General features: G+C 33.8%; 1 protein-coding gene across 1 annotated transcript; it reads left to right on the top strand.

The window, feature by feature from the left end:
• The first annotated feature begins 1569 nt into the window (after nucleotides 1-1569).
• LOC134253571 (uncharacterized) lies at nucleotides 1570-6083 on the top strand. The gene is made up of 2 exons (XM_062736098.1): nucleotides 1570-3710; nucleotides 4044-6083. Exons 1-2 carry the CDS (start codon nucleotides 1650-1652, stop codon nucleotides 5727-5729), a joined length of 3747 nt encoding a protein of 1248 aa, XP_062592082.1. The 5' UTR covers nucleotides 1570-1649; the 3' UTR covers nucleotides 5730-6083.
• The last annotated feature ends 13798 nt before the right edge of the window (nucleotides 6084-19881 follow it).

Below are 19881 nucleotides of genomic sequence, written 5' to 3'. Positions count from 1 at the left end.
CATTTTCGACTTCTTCTCAAGAACCGCTGGGCCAATTTCACCCAAACTTGCCACAAAGCATCCTTGGGTGAAGGGGATTCAAGTTTGTTCAAATGAAGGGCCACACCTTCATTCAAGGGGAGATAATTGGGAATTAATGAAAATTTGGTGGTATGTTTTAAAAATCTTCTTCTCAAGAACCACTGTGCCAGGAAAGATGAAACTTATGTGGAAACATTCTCAGGTAGTGTAGATTCAAGTTTGTTCAAATCATGACCCCCGGGGGTAGGGCGGGGCCAAAATGGCCGACCAAAGTTTTACATAGAAATATATAGGAAAATTCTTTAAAAATCTTCTTCTCAAGAATAGCAAAGCCATAATTGATCATATTTATATGGAAGCATCCTCAGGTAGTGTAGATTCAAGTTTGTTCATGACCCTCAAAAATCATTTTACATAGAAATATATAGGAAAATTCTTTAAAAATCTTCTTCTCTAGCAAAGCCATAATTGATCATATTTATATGGAAGCATCCTCAGGGACCAAAATGGCCGACCAAAGTTTTACATAGAAATGTATAGGAAAATTCTTTAAAAATCTTCTTCTCAAGAATAACAAAGCCATAATTGTTCATATTTATATGGAAGCATCCTCAGGTAGTGTAGATTCAAGTTTGTTCAAATCATGACCCCCAGGGGTAGGGCCGAGCCAAAATGGCCGACCAAAGTTTTACATAGAAATATATAGGAAAATTCTTTAAAAATCTTCTTCTCAAGAATAACAAAGCCATAAATGATCATATATATATGGAAGCATCCTCAGGTAGTGTAGATTCAAGTTTGTTCAAATCATGACCCACGGGGGTAGGGCGGGGCCAAAATGGCCGACCAAAGTTTTACATAGAAATATATGAGAAAATTCTTTAAAAATCATCTTCTCAAGAATACCAAAGCCATGATTGGTCATGGGACTACTTTTGGATTTAAACTTTTCATTAATAAACCAATTTCTACTTTTTCCCAGCCACAGTGCTCAGGTGAGCGATGTGGCCCATGGGCCTCTTGTTAAACTTATAGTTTCAATAAAATCTGATCAACATAAGCTTCGACTTTTTCCAGTACGATTATTCTTCATGTAATTTCTTTAAAACGAAACAGGCGTGTGGTTGCTTGTGGCATAAAGATTTCTCAAACTCTTATTCGTTTTTATTATTATAATCATTATAAAATTATTATTGTATAATTTTAGAAACATCAAAAATTTCCCCACTTTAATCTAGTATTTCGAAGACGTAATTGCAGAACGTATCAAATTTGTCATCTGAGTCTGTTTTTTAACCTGTGTAAAATGAACAATGTAACTGCATGCAAACACAACTATGAACAAAAGAATGCTACGATTTAAAGTTTAAATCCATTCAATTACATATTGTTGTTATCTTTTGAACCACAATCTGCGAGCAGCAATACAATTGATTTAGCGCCACACAGTACTATCAGATGTAAAGAATTCAAAAGAAACCAACCCGGATGTTATGATGTATTTCAAAACACATTCTTCTTTGTCATTTGACTAATTTAGCTACAAATGATTACAGACGACAATTTCCATTTCTTCACCTTCCCCAAAATTACAAGTTAGAGCGGATTACTATCTGTGATTAAAAAATATGAAAATTGTTTGGGAATTTCTAATGATTTTGTCGGCAACTCTATCGCCTTCTGTTGGTGAACAAATTCCAGATTTGACGGTCGCTTTTCAGCAGTATGTATCTGCCTGTACTTCTAGTCGACTTTGTTCTACAAGGTGGAACGTTTACCCTCCTCTGAAATCAAACGTTACACTTCCCGCGGCTTGTCCCCAATGTGACTGTGACAAGTCCTGTGTTTTTCGAGGGACTTGCTGCCCAGACCTTCTCTTCTCCAAAAAGGCCATTCCGAAGTGTGTGGATGTTAATGTCATTGGAAATGGATCAGTTGGGTACTATATGGTTCCTTCATGTAACAAACAAGACTCATGCTCAGAACAACCGTTTGATGTCAAAATAAAAAATACCCCCGTGAGTTCCATCGAGACATTTTATTCCTATCAAACAAAGGAAATTGCAGAAAAATACGAAAATCCCGACTCTCTGAGACAGTGGGGAGTAGAATTCATTTGTAACAGTTCAGTAGATATTAACTTTATTTCTGATTATTCCGAACTGTTAGAGACTGTCAAAGAAGAAGATTGCAGGGTTATGTATACTCCAAGCTCTTTGGTTCAAGTCCAGAAATGCAGCCCCACAGTTAACACAGTGAGTCATTGTAATAAGACAGGACTATGGAAAATGTATGATTCTGGCGTTGACTGGGCTTGCACAAATCTCGTTCATCAATCAGGAATTTTCAAGAACATTTTCTGCCGCCTTTGTAATCCACCAAGGGTCCCAAAAAGTGAAGTTTCTTTGATATCGGTTTGTAACAAAACTGGATTATGGCGGAATTTTGATAAAGAAATTGAAGTGGCATGTACGTTAGGACAAAAATCACATGTCACATACCCTTTTAAGAACATATTCTGTCGAACATGCAATACTGACAGTGAAAAACCAGTACTATACAAGGAAGTGAAAGGAATTATCTCGGAATTCAATGGAGAACTTGGATATATTTACCATGTTAACATGACCGGCTTCGCAGATGAAGAAGTAACTAAACTCAAACAAATGTTCGAAGCAGACACACTTTCACAGAGTTATTCAAACATGATTTGGAGAGATGGGCAGTGGATAAATAAATCGAAACTCGTAACACAGTACCAAGCAATAACTGGAGGTAGCAAATGCGATCAATCCATTGTATATAGTTGTGTTTGCGATCCATCATGTTTCGAGGACTTATCGAAGAATTGTTGTGTGGATTTTCTTCTTCAATATACTTTGGATTCTCCACATTTCAAATATGCAACAAATTTCTTATTACAAGACCTTGTAGCTATATCATCATGCAATGTTACGAACGTTTTTACGTCCAAATGCCTCAATCCATCTGAAGACTTTTTGGAATCTTTTCCAGTGACAGATATATCAGAAAATCTTCATTTCCGCAGTGTCTACTGTTTTCTGTGCAACCAGAAGAATCTCTCTGACTTTGCTGCAAGCATGAAAAACGTCGTACCATGGAATATTACCATCAACAGCTCAGAAATACTGGACATCCAGTTCTATACCTCAGTTATGGATATCACAAAAACAGCCTCTCTATCCAAACATGACGTCATATTGACTCCTCCAATACCTCACTGGCCAAAGAGACCAGAGAGTGGGTTGGAAAAGAATACTTGTAATAGTACTGGAAGATGGAGAACACTTGATACCAACATATCATGGGCCTGTTCATCATTCTATCTTCCGTTTGAAACATATTACAACGCCTTCTGCAAAATTTGTAATCCAAGTGTAGTTAGTCCAAGCAGAGTTCAAATATGTAATGTCACAGGAAAATGGGATCGTTTGGATGACAAAATTAAGAGTGTATGCGCATCATTTCCAGAGATGAGTGCGTCATTTCCTTTTAAAAATATGTTCTGTAGATTCTGCAATTCTCCTTACACGACCTATGAAGAAATTAAAGTGCAACCTACTAAAGCGGCACCACCCGCTACCCTTCGCGACATCTTCAGCGTCTTCAGTGTATTCCAGAGGGAAGAGACGAGGAAATGCAGTCCATATCACTTTAAAAATGCAGGGGTAATGTTTCATATTTATCTTTACATATTTTATTATTTTCTTTAGATAATATTAAAGTAAGAATGCATTAGAGACATATTTTTTTAGTCTAATAAAATTAGCACACAGGTGTTTGATCTTTTTAACTTTCTTTTCATTAATAAAAAAACCCCACACTATAATGATAACTAAATAGTATAAATTTTTTATTTGTGAAAAGAAAGGTTAAAAACGTTAAGTGCCTGTGGATAAAATGCACTTAACACCGTTTAAAGAAGTTCCTAAGTTGGAAAGCATTATAAAATTTAATAGAAGACTGTGAATAAATTGATTTGAATATTGTTTATTATGTAGGACACCTGTAGAAAAATTAGATGTTATCCAGGAAAAATTCTCACAGAAGAAGGATGTGTTCCTCTGCTTCCAATCACAAGAAATCTCAATTACACCGTCTACTTCAGTGCTTCGATATTCAATTTTACAGGAAAGGGTGTCGCTGAAAATCTGATGCTAGAATTTTTCAGTGTCATCAAGTCAATTATTAAAGTAAATGCTTCAAACATTTTATATCATTCAAAGGCCAAAGAGCTGACGATTAATGGTGAAACAACTGTAGACATTGAAATTAATTTCTTTGTGAAAGATATGATCCAAAGGCTGGAGTCAGAAAAGTCGCTCTTAGAGTTATGGAAAAAGCCCATAAAATATTTAGAAAAACAAAATCCGTATTATTCTGAAATTTTACATTTTTTAACACCAAATAAAACCAATTTCGACAATCAGCCAGACCTTTTGGCAGAAAAAATTCACCCACAAAACGTTTCTCAAGGAGAGAGATCCTATCGTAACGTTATTATTGCCCCTATTATCCTTTGCAAACAAGTTGAACTGAATGAATTTGAAATTGAATTTGATGACAACAACCGGAAGTTGATCAGGATTATCAAATCAGACGTCACGTTAGAGGAAAATAATTACTATGTCACCGAAAATAAGGGCTACGCTGTATGCTTAGACGTGATCTGTGTTGATTCCAATTGTTCGCCGTTGGTTTCGGAGTTAAAAGAATCGGCGCTCCAGGAAGCATTGCGAATATTCACAATTGTTTGTACAGTCCCCTCTCTTTTGTGCCTCATCTTAACATTTACTCACTATTGTCTTTTCAAGAAACTTCGCACATTACCAGGGATTCATGTCATGTCGCTGACAGTTTCGTTATTTTTCTCTCAGTTTTTCTTTCAGTTTTTCCTTAGAAAAGATTTCCAAGGTGACACAGGTTGCCAGATTGTAGGAATGATTATTCACTATTGGTGGCTGGTGATGTTTTGTTGTTATGGTCTCAATGGATTTCTTATGTTTATGGCTTTTAGAGGCAAGATAACCTTTCGGTCTGACGATCGTCGAATAAGCAAGAAACACTTTGCCTTTTCCTATGGACTTCCATTGGCTATTGTCATGCTTACCGTCATTATCAATTTAGCTGCCTCTGGAGATTCGGGTTATGGTTTAGATTCCATATGCTTTCTCAACAACAAAGTTTCTTTGATAGTTACATTTGTGTTGTTGATAGGTATTATCTGCCTGTGGAATATTGTGGTGTTCTGCGTCGTTGTATACAAACTTCGGATGTACCAAAGGACACAGGAGACGCTGGGAATAGATCAAGCGGGCAAAGACATGTTTTCCTTATTTGTCAAATTATTCTCCATTTCAGGTATTTCTTGGATATTGTTCTTGGTTGATGCTTTTATTCCAACGATCACAGTCTTTTCTTTCATTGTAACATTTGTAAACTGTCTGCAAGGTGTTCTGTTGTTCTGCCTGGAAGTCTGCCAAAAAAAATCCAGAAATTTATATAAGAATTTCAGAGAATCGAGGCAGATAACGAGACCGCGTCAATCATTTTCGCAAAGCAGACGGAGTGTTTTGGAGAATGCCAGAAGAACTTTACGAGATCGGTCTAACAGTTCTGAATACGACAACTCGGCTTTTTCCAGCATTGGTGATGACAGTGGCAACACAATTATCTCCACAACATAGTTTGTTCTATTGCTACTAATACTCAATGTCTAAATTATGAAAACTCTGGCTTACTTTATCTGTTTCTTCTCCGTATACCTCTTGATACATGTAATATCGATGTCATGTAGCACTTGTTTGATCTTCTGCCAAATTTTATGAATATCCTTTGTCTAATTTAGAATTTACATTATTGTTACAGTGTAAGTTTTGAATTTACTTGATATTTTATCATGTTAATTTCATACTATCTTTTATGATGTGACGTTCACCTTATTCAACATTTACAACACGCAAGTACAATCAGCATAGGTTTTTGATATTATATATTCATTATTATTTTGCCATTGAAATTTAAGATTATCTTTCATTCCATAATCAACATTTTACATTTTTAAAAAATTATTTTTAAAGACTATTTTTTAAAATTATTTGATTTGTACATGTATTCCAATTTCAACAATTTTTTGTTTATTATAACTCGGATTTCGACAATATAGACGTTTGTAAAACATAATTAATATGTAATGAAATCATTGATAAGTGATATTTTTGACTACTATATTGTTCTTTTTGTAGTCTCATTAGTCACACCTCTTTTAGTTAAAAGGGAAGCCTGCGTGTGTGTCAATATCTACTATAAATGTTATAAATGATTTGGTTTTTTCCCAAAGATAACATTAAAAACTATATAATTATTGTATATCACGTTGTTCTACTCTTTTAATTGTCAAATTTATTAAATTTGAATTTTAAAATCATAGTAAACAAAATTTTGTAAAATTTTGCGAAGGATCATGAATATATCATGCATACAAAATAATAAAATCATTATTTATGAATCTGTGTTTGGGAAACGACGAAAAAAATCTAATTAAAGTGACTGGGAGTCAATTTTCTACCTCTAAAACAACTGTAACATAGAGCATAGTGACTGATAAAATTATGTTCTTCATATTGGAAAAGTTTTAAAGTGAATTGTTTTTGCACTGTCATTAGTAAAAAGAACCTGATACCTTTGTTTGGAAAAATAGCTCCTTACATGTATGAAGGACAATTATTTCACATCTGAATGTGACCTTATTCCTTGCTCAAATACATATTATGTTTAGTAGCCTTGATCACTGTAAAGCAAAACTTATAAACAAAATTGTAAATTTATATCTTGGATTGCTGCTAATTCGTGCCATATCTTTTGCAGCACAGAATGTCAACTAATACAGTCTTCTTTCCAACTCATGCTGAAATCTCGTTTGAAATTTTTGGCTATGTTTTCAACACTCAGCAATGTAGCTTATTGACTCGATAAATATTCAACATTCTGTATTTATGGATTTTTTTTTGGTAACTAACTATTCAATGTACACCCATTCTCAATATAAGGGCTCAAATAATGTCGCCTCATTTTCATTTAAAAGAAATACCACTGATGTAATTTTTAAATCAACATTATAAATAGTCATATAACAATAAATAAGAATTCATATAATTATCGATCTGAAAGGGTATTTAAGGAGTTCCAAATTCAAATATAGTAGTCTATTTGAAATGTACGTTACTGTCGCCGAGGCAAATATTATTCTGAATACCCTCTGTGTAATATATAGTTTTGATTCTCAAGTAAAAATTTTCTGATAAGTTAAACCTTGTATCATATATATTTCTTTTCATAACAATAAATACATTTTCTTTGTGATAATAAATAGTTTTTATTGTGCAATGTCCCTGTCGCTTAATTCCATTTCAGCCACATTACAAGCAAACACAAAGATTATACACCTGATAGTTTTGTTCTCCTTTATTTATTGATGGGCTAAATTTGAAATTTCAAAGGATTAATTACTCCTACTTAGATAATGTAACATGAAAATGAACAATTTGAGCAACTTTTATAAATATGTTTACGGAATGAAAGACATTTTCAATCGTAGAGATAAGAAAGAAATGTACGTTACCTATATTCTTCCATTAAGAATATATATTAAGTAGAAAATATGAGACGACTCTGAATAAGCAACCCCTTGTATCCTGTAAACTGGCAAAGACGTTCTGCTTAACACAATTAAAAATTATTTTTTACATGAAAAGTGATCATTTGAAATGTACGTTACTGAAATGTACGTTACCATGAAATTCGAATTAAGTGAATCTCGCACGAATTTTCATGTATTCTCATACTTTCACACACTCAAATGTGTACACAAAGGAAAGTTTCAAAGGTTGGAGGTCGGCTAAATCCCAAAATTAATGAAAAGAAACGTTTCTGCTAAGGAAAAAAAATATATTAAGGTCCATTATATGTAATATAATTTTGATACCTGGTATATATTTCTGAATACGAAACCTGTATGATGCATTTCTTATGATATGCAAGTTCAAATAGTATCAATATATTGCGTGTCTAACGTACGCTTGTGGAAGAGAATTGATTTTTATATTTGAAATGTACGTTACGTATGGTAACGTACATTTTACTTATTTCTAACTGACATTTTTTTTAATTTAGTCAATGAATTGCGTTTACACGAGCGAAACAAAATTATCGTTACAATCCATTTGACAACTGGCCACATATATCCATCTAAATGCACCCCCAATCCTCGTAAATGTGGTAGACTGTTACCACATGCTGGAAAATTTATTTCTAAGTGTTTTAAATTCATCTTTGGCAACCTTTTTGCAGTTTGTTTACTTTTAATATGCGACTTAATTGTTGTTGATAATTTAAAACAATGTATGCATAGGCTTATAATTGGTAAAAAAAAAAAAGAAAAGAAAGAAAGAAAAAAAGAAAGAAAAAGAAACAAAACAAATAAACCCAGAACACAAGAAGGTCACGTACATTTCAAATACTGAAAGGCACACAATACTCAGTTTTGTTTGAATCATTGCATTTTGGGTTATATTTTTCCAGATCTGCTGAGAAGCACGTATGTTTGTGATTTGAAAAACGATGTTGCAACATACTAAATGATATTGTTAACAAACTGTCGATGGATATATTTGGAATAGATTTATGTTAAGTTTCAATGGCCAAACACGAACATTTGTTAGATCATAGCAAAATACGTCTGACTCTTATATTTTTTTGTCTGTACCCTTGCACACAGGTAGAAGTAACTAGGCTACGACCGGTGTCAATTTCAGCGAAACAGCACAAAAGAATGGTAATGAATTGGGGTGGATGGGACTCCCCAATAATATGTGAAATGAACGTTACCGAAGTGACGTGGCATTCATATAGTTGATGACAAATAACCTCGTTTGTTACATTATGATTTCTTATATTACTGCCTTAAAACGCTTCATTGAAATGATTTTTATGTCAATAATTGCTTTTTTTTCCAATATTTTCTTATTACTAATTTACATATTATTAAAAGCTTGAAATGTACGTTACCTACTCATATTCTGAGGCATTCGTGTCTTTATAGTGGTGATTGTGACATATAACACAATGTGATTACTTAGAGAATCTTTTTGGAATAAACTGAAACAAAACGATGAATTTTTAGATGAATTTTAAGCTTTTTAATAAACAGAAATTTATCTTGAAATGTACGTTACATTTACGTAGTTTTCTAAATCGGCATGGATATATGTTAAAAAAGACAGTAACTACAAAATAGAATTTTACTACATGTACTTGTTAGGTTCCAGTATCTATAGAAAATGACAAGATTCCAAACTGATCGCTCTAAACAAAACAGAGAGAGGAATTTAAAGCATATATTTAAAAAAATGCCTTTATACATCTGGATCAAAAAGTAACCTTTGTTTTCTGAAAGGAAAAATCAAACGCACGTTCGTATACCGAGAAAATATGTTGCTGACAGAGTTGGTAGGATGAGCTAGTGTTAAGATGAGATATTCCAATTGTGATTTGAATGACTACATTTTTTTTACATATCTTTTTGGACATTGAAGAAAGAGTAACGTACATTTCAAGCTACATTTCTGAATAAAATCACCCTCTACTTTATCGTCTTGTCATTATTCCATGTATTAAAATTTGATGAAAAAAAATCTGGAAACAAAATTTTCAGATACTTTCTTTCAAAAGTAATTGATAGAAAAATTGTTATCTTGAACTTCATTTTTTAAAAAATCAGAGAGGCATTTGTGCCCTTATATTGAGAATGGGTGGTAAATATATATGGTATTTTGATATGAATTAGTTGATTTTAACTGGTCAAGAAACTTTAATTATTAAATATACTGGTGCCTTCAGAATGATGCAACCAAGCCCTCTAGCTTGAGAGAACGTAACAATGGTAATCAGAGTTTGATTATTGCACTGCAGAATTTATGCGCGAACGTTCACAGTTATATGTTATATTTATATAAAACATTCAGAATACTGAAAAAAAACTGCATTTAGTTGAGGATAAAATTTTCACGCCAAAAAAAAAAACTATTGTCAACCTTGTCCCCGAGAATGTAGAGTCTAACCCTTCATGAAAAATGAAGAGGGTGGAAGAAATAAGTAAAAAATATACAGATCTAGAACAAACAAGACGCCAGTGAGCCTAATAGGTCACCTGGGCATCATGTAACAACTTTTCAACCATTAATTATGATTCATGTTTTAAACCAGAAGCTATTGCCAATTCTGAAAGAGGCACCAATGCTCATCATAATTACATGTAAAAACATAGCATACCTGGATTGGTTACTTTATACAAATAGGCTGAGTAACGGAATAAAAAAATGTATTTCAGCCTTTCAATTCAGCAATAATCAGTAGTGCCCAACAGATATTCCTCATCCTGTGTCCACACCTTTCACAATTTTGGAAAAGGCACCCTTATTCATCTTATGTGTTTGATTAATATCAAGGAACTGATTTCAAAACATTTATTTAATTCATTTTTATTATATAATTAGAGCCCCTCCCTCTATGGTACAACTGACCCATGGGCCTTGAAATTCACAATTCTTGAAGAAGGACCATTGCTTATCAGAGCTATAGTTAGTAGGTAGTTCATCTGCTTAGTACCTAGGAGCAGAGAAGAGCTTCAAAGAATTACTGTATTTTCACTTTATAATTTATATATCTCCGCCCTAATACCGGAACCCCTAATCCTAGGGCCATGAAATTCATTATTTACAAACAGGCATTCTTCCTCATCCTAACTTTTATGTGGTGAGTTTGTTTAATACCCAGGAGCAGAGACGTAGAATTTTAAAAAGTAAATACATTTTCAGCATAATTTTGGAAGAGGCACCCTTCCTCATTATATGTATGAAGTTAGTTTGTTATTACTCAGGAGCAGAGAAGAAGATTTAATAAAAATAATGCATTTTCAGTATATAATCTATACCGGTATAGCACTAGAATCCTTGACTCTGGGGCCATGAAATCCACAATTTTGGTAGATGAGTGAATGCTAATTACAATAATTTCAACAGTCGAACTACTTGTTGTCCAGGGGTACAGAAGATTTTTAAAGATTGCATCAATTTAAGTGACTTTGGCCCAACCCTTCAGGCCCCAGAGGGGCATGAAATTCACAAGTTTGGTTTCTCTTGGCTGAAATTGTTTGATCGCTTGCAGACAAAAAGTTGAAAATATTCACGGTGAAGTTAATTCATTATTTTTTAATTTGCTTTCTGTTACATTGTCCATGTACCACTTGTAAAGTTTACATGTGTTTTAACTGTTCTTGGATTACAGTTGTGCGTCCAAGAATTCTCTGTTTCTCTAAATAAATGTCCAAAAACAAATTCTACAAAAGTTTGTAAAAGACCAAAACTAATTAATCTGCAAATGACATCGATTTGTATTATATGACATGATATATAAATGGCAATTTCTATTATTCTCAGAATAATTCTGACTTCCAGGACCATTTTTGGCATTATTCTTAAAATAGTAAAACTGAAATTAACATTAATTTTGTCCAAAGTATCATGGCTGGCTTGGACAGACTTTCAGCCATCCATCAGTACTAATACCTGATGTACAAAGTAAAACACGAGAAGTATAAAAATATTTTGATGCCAATATATTGTATAAATGTAAGATTCTCAGACTGTAGACAAGATGTTTTTGCGCAACACTTATGTCGCCGTATGGGAGCTCCTTCGAAGCTTACAGTTTCTTTACTGCCAGTCAAACTCCAAGGTCAAGATTTCGAAAATGTTGGTACTCAACAAAAGTCTTGTTACAAGGAATTATCTAACGAATATCATAGTCCTTGACATCAAATATTTTAAAGTTATGACGAAGACTAGATTTCTTTTTAAAAAGGGTCAAACTTCAAGATCAATCTTATAGGATCAAACTTGTTTGTACCAAAGGAAAGGAATTCTAAATTCCAAATTCACAAACTATAGTAAATATCTGTGCAATATGAAGCTTTAGCTCAACCCATTCAGAAATGGAAACCAACGTTAAAGATTTACGAAATTTTTCTCATACTTAAAGGTAAAATGCTTTGAAAGAAAAGAGATGGTTTTTGCACAAAACAAAAACATGTGTTTTATAAAAGTCCAGGCTCCAACCCTTCCAAACATGAGAAATATTAATGTTCACGCAGTACAGTAAAGGTTACAAATGGAAACACAAAATCAATATCAATCAGAGAATAAAATAAACTTTCCATCTTCAAGTCATCTTCTGCTGGCAAGCATACTTCAATCAATGTTGTTTCTTGGCTTCTATCACAGCCAAGATTGAGTGCAAGTCACAGTCTGAAGTTTTTTGAGTGAGTGGCTCAAATCAGTTTTTTAATCCACTGGGTTTGTCTATAGCATAGACAAAACCAGGGACATTAGCAACTGGTATACCACATACAAGCACTACCTATTGCAGACTGTGACTTGAGTGCATCAACAATGCACACACATCTCTAACAATCAGACAATAAAATAAACTTACCATTTTCTAGTTATCTTCTGCTGGCAAGTATACTTCAATCAGTGTTGTTTCTTGGCTTCTATCAAAGCCAAGATTGAGTACAAGTCACAGTCTGAAGTTTTATGAGTGAGTGGCTCAAATCAGTTTTTTAATCCACTGGGTTTGTCTATAGCATAGACAAAACCAGGGACATTAGCAACTGGTATACCACATACAAGCACTACCTATTGCAGACTGTGACTTGAGTGCATCAACAATGCACACACATCTCTAACAATCAGACAATAAAATAAACTTACCATCTTCAAGTCATCTTCTGCTGGCAAGTATACTTCAATCAGTGTTGTTTCTTGGCTTCTATCACAGCCAAGATTGAGTACAAGTCACAGTCTGAAGTTTTATGAGTGAGTGGCTCAAATCAGTTTTTTAATCCACTGGGTTTGTCTATAGCATAGACAAAACCAGGGACATTAGCAACTGGTATACCACATACAAGCACTACCTATTGCAGACTGTGAATCACTGAATTGAGTGAATCAACAATGCACAGACCTCTTTTGGTGGGCCAGGCTCATCACATTCAATTGAAAATACAAAATCAATATCAATCAGAGAATAAAATAAACTTTCCATCTTCAAGTCATCTTCTCCTGGCAAGCATACTTCAATCAATGTTGTTTCTTGGCTTCTATCACAGCCAAGATTGAGTGCAAGTCACAGTCTGAAGTTTTATGAGTGAGTGGCTCAAATCAGTTTTTTAATCCACTGGGTTTGTCTATAGCATAGACAAAACCAGGGACATTAGCAACTGGTATACCACATACAAGCACTACCTATTGCAGACTGTGAATCACTGAATTGAGTGAATCAACAATGCACACACAGGCTCATCATATTAAACTAAAAATACAAATCAATATCAATTAGAGAATAAAATAAACTTTCCACCTTCAAGTCATCTTCTGCTGGCAAGCATACTTCAATCAATGTTGTTTCTTGGCTTCTATCACAGCCAAGATTGAGTACAAGTCACAGTCTGAAGTTTTATGAGTGAGTGGCTCAAATCAGTTTTTTAATCCACTGGGTTTGTCTATAGCATAGACAAAACCAGGGACATTAGCAACTGGTATACCACATACAAGCACTACCTATTGCAGACTGTGACTTGAGTGCATCAACAATGCACACACATCTCTAACAATCAGACAATAAAATAAACTTACCATTTCCTAGTTATCTTCTGCTAGCAAGTATACTTCAATCAGTGTTGTTTCTTGGCTTCTATCAAAGCCAAGATTGAGTACAAGTCACAGTCTGAAGTTTTATGAGTGAGTGGCTCAAATCAGTTTTTTAATCCACTGGGTTTGTCTATAGCATAGACAAAACCAGGGACATTAGCAACTGGTATACCACATACAAGCACTACCTATTGCAGACTGTGACTTGAGTGAATCAACAATGCACAGACCTCTTTTGGTGGGCCAGGCTCATCATATTCAACTGAAAATACAAATCAATATCAATCAGAGAATTAAATAATCTTTCCATCTTCAAGTCATCTTTCGCCGGCAAGTATACTTTAATCAATGTTGTTTCTTGGCTTCTATCACAGCCAAGATTGAGTACAAGTCACAGTCTGAAGTTTTATGAGTGAGTGGCTCAAATCAGTTTTTTAATCCACTGGGTTTGTCTATAGCATAGACAAAACCAGGGACATTAGCAACTGGTATACCACATACAAGAACTTCCTATTGCAGACTGTGACTTGAGTGCATCAACAATGCACGAACCTCTTTTGGTGGGCCAGGCTCATCATATTCAACTGAAAATACAAAATAAATATCAATCAGAGAATAAAATAAACTTTCCATCTTCAAGTCATCTTCTGCTGGCATAGCTGCTGATCTGTAGCGTTATGGTTTTATATATTTGTCTTTGACCATAACGCTACAAGATTAGTAAAAAAAGTCAAATTACTGAAGTTTTTTGAGCTCTTTTTGGGAGAATTTCTCCACTTTCTAGCTTTGGTCAATCAACTACCTTTCACTCCCTAATTATAGGCACATTTTGTAGCCAATATGTATAGTTTATCCACCTCCCAACCGTATAGTTGTCTCTACAAGCAATAAACTCGCTGGATATGAATTTTCAGTAATCTAAAAAATAATTTTAATCAGCGGTTTATCACTTGTAGAGACGACTATAAAGGGTTGGGAGATGGACCAAATACAGATTAATTAAATAATGTGTCTAGAATTGGGTTGAAAGGTAGTGACAAAACGACGCTGGAAAGTGGAAAATTCACACACAAAAAATATTGTGCCGTAACACCTTTTTTGCACTACATCTGTACACATGGTCAAAGACAAATATATAAAACCTTAACGCTACAGATCTGCAGCTACTGCTGGCAAGCATACTTCAATCAATGTTGTTTCTTGGCTTCTATCACAGCCAAGATTGAGTACAAGTCACAGTCTGAAGTTTTTTGAGTGAGTGGCTCAAATCAGTTTTTTAATCCACTGGGTTTGTCTATAGCATAGACAAAACCAGGGACATTAGCAACTGGTATACCACATACAAGCACTACCTATTGCAGACTGTGACTTGAGTGCATCAACAATGCACACACATCTCTAACAATCAGACAATAAAATAAACTTACCATTTTCTAGTTATCTTCTGCTGGCAAGTATACTTCAATCAGTGTTGTTTCTTGGCTTCTATCAAAGCCAAGATTGAGTACAAGTCACAGTCTGAAGTTTTATGAGTGAGTGGCTCAAATCAGTTTTTTAATCCACTGGGTTTGTCTATAGCATAGACAAAACCAGGGACATTAGCAACTGGTATACCACATACAAGCACTACCTATTGCAGACTGTGACTTGAGTGCATCAACAATGCACACACATTTCTTTCAATCAAACAATAAAATAAACTTACCATCTTCAAGTCATCTTTTGTTGGCAAGTATATTTTAATCGGTGTTGTTTCTTGGCTTCTATCACAGCCAAGATTAAGTACAAGTCACAGTCTGAAGTTTTATGAGTGAGTGGCTCAAATCAGTTTTTTAATCCACTGGGTTTGTCTATAGCATAGACAAAACCAGGGACATTAGCAACTGGTATACCACATACAAGCACTACCTATTGCAGACTGTGAATTGAGTGAATCAACAATGCACAGACCTCTTTTGGTGGGCCAGGCTCATCATATTCAACTGAAAATACAAATCAATATCAATCAGAGAATAAAATAAACTTTCCACCTTCAAGTCATCTTCTGCTGGCAAGCATACTTCAATCAATGTTGTTTCTTGGCTTCTATCACAGCCAAGATTGAGTACAAGTCACAGTCTGAAATTTTATGAGTGAGTGGCTCAAATCAGTTTTTTAATCCACTGGGTTTGTCTATAGCATAGACAAAACCAGGGACATTAGCAACTGGTATACCACATACAAGCACTACCTATTGTAGACTGTGACTTGAGTGCATCAACAATGCACACATTCCGCTGGCAAGTATACTTTAATCAGTGTTGTTTCTTGGCTTGTATCACAGCCAAGATTGAGTACAAGTCACAGCCTGAAGTTTTGTGAGTGAGAATACAACATCTCTAATAATTAGACAATAAAATAAACTTACCATCTTCCCATTATGTACTGCTGGTTCTTATGGGTAAAACCCGGGACAAAAGTTGCTGGAACAATTTTTCTTTTTGTTACCCCTGCAATAACAAACATGTTTCTTTTTACTGAATTGTACATTGAACTATTGAACATTTTTGAATGTCATTCTAGTTGTGATATTCAGCCAAATAATTTCATTGTTTCGCATATGAAATTCATAATACAATTTTCAAATTCAATTAATAGCGTGGACGTTATAAACGGAAAACAGATCAAAACTCATTATAGGAAGTAAGTCCCTAACGCGGTATGTTTTATTTTGCCTGATGAGACGGAGCTCGGGTATTTGGCCTTATTTCATGACAATCATTCACACTGTTCTGAGCACTATTTCCTTTATGGAAACAATGGTTACAATAATGATGATTTCCTGTGTTATTTTGTGTAAAAATTATATGAATGAGATACGAACATTGACATAAAACGCATTAAGATCATCAAACCTGTTGTTCTCTTTTTATATTTCTATTTTTCATCCTCTCTTTCATTCTGTGCATCCAAAGCCGTCGCGGCCTACAACTCGAGTGAAGTCATGGTAACAGTATCCGGGTTATTTCCATAAGTAACGTTCGGAGGGGACACGGACACGGTGTAAAAATCCGGAATTTTAAGAGATATTTTTAGATCATGTTTCGAATGATTTTATTAAGAAAATAATGATAATCAATTAAATATAAATTTGAGCACCAGCTGATTACTAGCAATATTCAATATTGTTGCAATATTCAATAAAATGCAAGTAGGTTAATAGAGTAGCAGAGACAGTGATAGTTCAACATGTTTAGGCCTAGTGGATTCTTGAAATCATTGTTTCTGTTTCTGTACATAAAGTTTATCAAAACTGATAAAAAATAAATCTTTATGTCGACTTACTTATCTTCCCTTTTGTGCGTGAAAATTTCGTATGCCCCACCAACAAAGCTCAACTGACTATGTATCATGCATCTCTCTAGATCTCTGTATAGTGTTTCATGTTGATTACCGATGTTTTGTAATTTTCTAATCGCCCGGGGCGATTTGTAATTTAATTTCGCAAAATGAAATACATTTATAAATGAAGTTGAAGCAAAGACCTAACATATTTGTATGAACTAAACCTGCCTGGCTGCTTTCTTCCTTGCTTTTTCTGTCTCTGCTGCTTTACACCGTCCGCACACTTTCGCGCTCTGTAACTCTTTGTTGACAATAGGATCTTCCTTGGTAACCGATTCTCATTCGGAACATACTCCGCCATTTTCCTATGCCAGTGGCTAAATATTTCCGAGTATTTCCGAATGCTTCCTTCATAAAGGAGTTATGCCCCTTTGTTCGATTTTTTATTGGTGGATCTATTAAGTATACAAAATGTACTCTTACACAAAATATTTATTTCTGTGTAAAAGACCCATGAGAAATATCGTTACATATGCATTGAAACAGTAATTTGGTCTATATATTTACAGATAAGTCGAAAGAAATTTCTGGAATAGGGCGGGAGGAGCATAACCTAATGCAATTCTTGACATAATAATGATTTTTTAAATAAATAATATAAATCAATTTTTTTTTTAATTAAAAAAAAAGGCATGGGATATTAGAATTTAGATTAAATCATAATTTTAGTGAAGATGTATTTACTTATATTTCTTTTTAAATAATTTATGAAGGATGTCCAACTACAAATTACCTTTGTTGTAAGGCATAACGCTGACGAGCAACATTACCCCCCCCCCTCCTCCCCTCCTTTTAACCCTCCGTTTCAGAGAGATCTCTTAAACAATGTTTTATGTGTTGAAAGCTTCAAATGTAAGAAAAATGCAAAGCATAAAATTGAGTACAAATAAAATTATTAATAAGAGTTTACAAAAAAAAAAAAAAAAATAGAATTTTTCATAATATAAATAGAAAATAGAAATATAAATAAAAATATATAATAGAAATAGAAAAAAAAAACATAGAATTTTTTTTAAGTAGAAAAGGTTAAATTAAGTATTTCAAAACTTTATAAGAGCTAAGAAATATTTTTCCACTCAAAATAAACAGGTCCCTATTCTATAAATATTAAATAAGCCATGAAACTTCAGTTGAATCTTATTTTAGATATCATGTTCATATAATATTTGAATAAAAATATATGATGAATTGATAATTGAAAATTATTCAATTTGGAATTTCTTTTTCTTTCCTTTTTTTTTTTTTTTTTTTTTTTTTTTTTTTAATCTCACTTAATTCATAGTCACGACTGAGACCCAAAATGGTACTCGTATGGTCGGACGTGACTTTAATTGAAATGCACCGGTTTGTTTATCAAAATAATCTAATTCATCCTTAATCTTATTCAGACAAGTGATCAATAAGAATTTATCTTCAAATAAATACGACAAATGTTTATTAAAAAAACATTAATATAAACTCACAAGCACACACAAATTGCTGGCCTATAACGACTCGTATATATATTTAGACAACGGCCGAAAATGAAACGCAAATATTCCCGTTAGGCCAAGTCGTACGAATAGGATTTGACACATAAAACTCTCACCACCGTCTAGCACAATTGATTAAAGCTAAGTAGGTCGTCTTTTCTTATGGCGGAACACTTACCGAAAATGTAAGAAGTTCTGAAATAGACCCAGATGGATGAGGTAAGATTAAAGATTTAAAATATATGCAATATGTGCGAGAATAAGAAACATGACTAAAAATGAATACAAGGTCGAATAAAACCAGTCGTTACTCCATACGAATTCAGGAACAGAGAAAAGATTTCATTTCGTTAAACACTGCACTATCTAGAGTAAGGCCAACATTTTATGTCTTCTCATGGCTTGGTGTCAGTTCGGGCGTACATATATGCTGGTTTGGTCTGAAATATCTTTTAGTTTTTTATCACACTGGTGCATTATGTAAACCCAATTATTAGAATTTTGTGGGTGGGGGTGCAGGATATGTTTACACCCATCCTGGGACGCAATTTACACATTGACTTACTAGAATTTTTCTTCATAAAATGCACTACTAGCGTAAAGGTTTTATTTGATTATCTCTCTTAGATTTTGACAATTCTTTCTTTAAAACATTTCTCAGATTCATAGGTAATAATTTCATTTAACATTTAAGTGAGCACAATCTTACAAAAATGCTTAACAACCCCAACTCCCCCAAGAAAGGTCATCAAATGTTATACATGTAATTGCGGAGGGACCAAAACTCGAGTGTTGTATTACATTGTATATAGTATACAATCGTAAAGCTCTTTCCACCACCCACTTTTCTACGGACATCCTGTTTGTTTGTCAATTCGCAATGTGAGACTGAGGTGTAAATTGATTTTTTTTTTAAATTATAATTTTGTCTCAATAAAATAACAAAAATAGAACATTTTCCCCCAGAAAAACAGCATTTTGTTACATTATCAAAGTTAAAATTTGAAGATTATGAAAATTAAGGTTTTTTCGTCGTTGTCTGTTGTTAAAAAACTATTGTTTTGGAACTCATCGTCAATTCAGCTTGGCATTCTTGGTTTGTTTGTTGTTGTTTTTTTTATCTCACCCGAACATCGACTTTGCGCTTTATGAGAAAAAAATATCTAAGGCCCATTTTTAACTTGCAGCTAGAGATCCAAAGTTCTAATATCAAAAAA

Source organism: Saccostrea cucullata, unplaced genomic scaffold (assembly GCF_032062105.1).
Source record: "Saccostrea cucullata isolate Sc308-1 unplaced genomic scaffold, CSIRO_AGI_Scuc_v1 ctg110, whole genome shotgun sequence".
Classification (NCBI taxonomy): Eukaryota; Metazoa; Mollusca; class Bivalvia; order Ostreida; family Ostreidae; genus Saccostrea; species Saccostrea cuccullata.
Note: the sequence above shows the minus strand (reverse complement) of the source record. Positions and strands in the feature narration are given on the sequence as shown.

Bases quoted from the DNA above. Each gene is read 5' to 3' on its own strand.
- LOC134253571 (XM_062736098.1), top strand. From the start codon at position 1,650: ATGAAAATTGTTTGGGAATTTCTAATGATTTTGTCGGCAACTCTATCG. The intron at 3,711-4,043 runs GTAATGTTTCAT...TTTATTATGTAG, and splicing joins ATCACTTTAAAAATGCAGGG to GACACCTGTAGAAAAATTAG.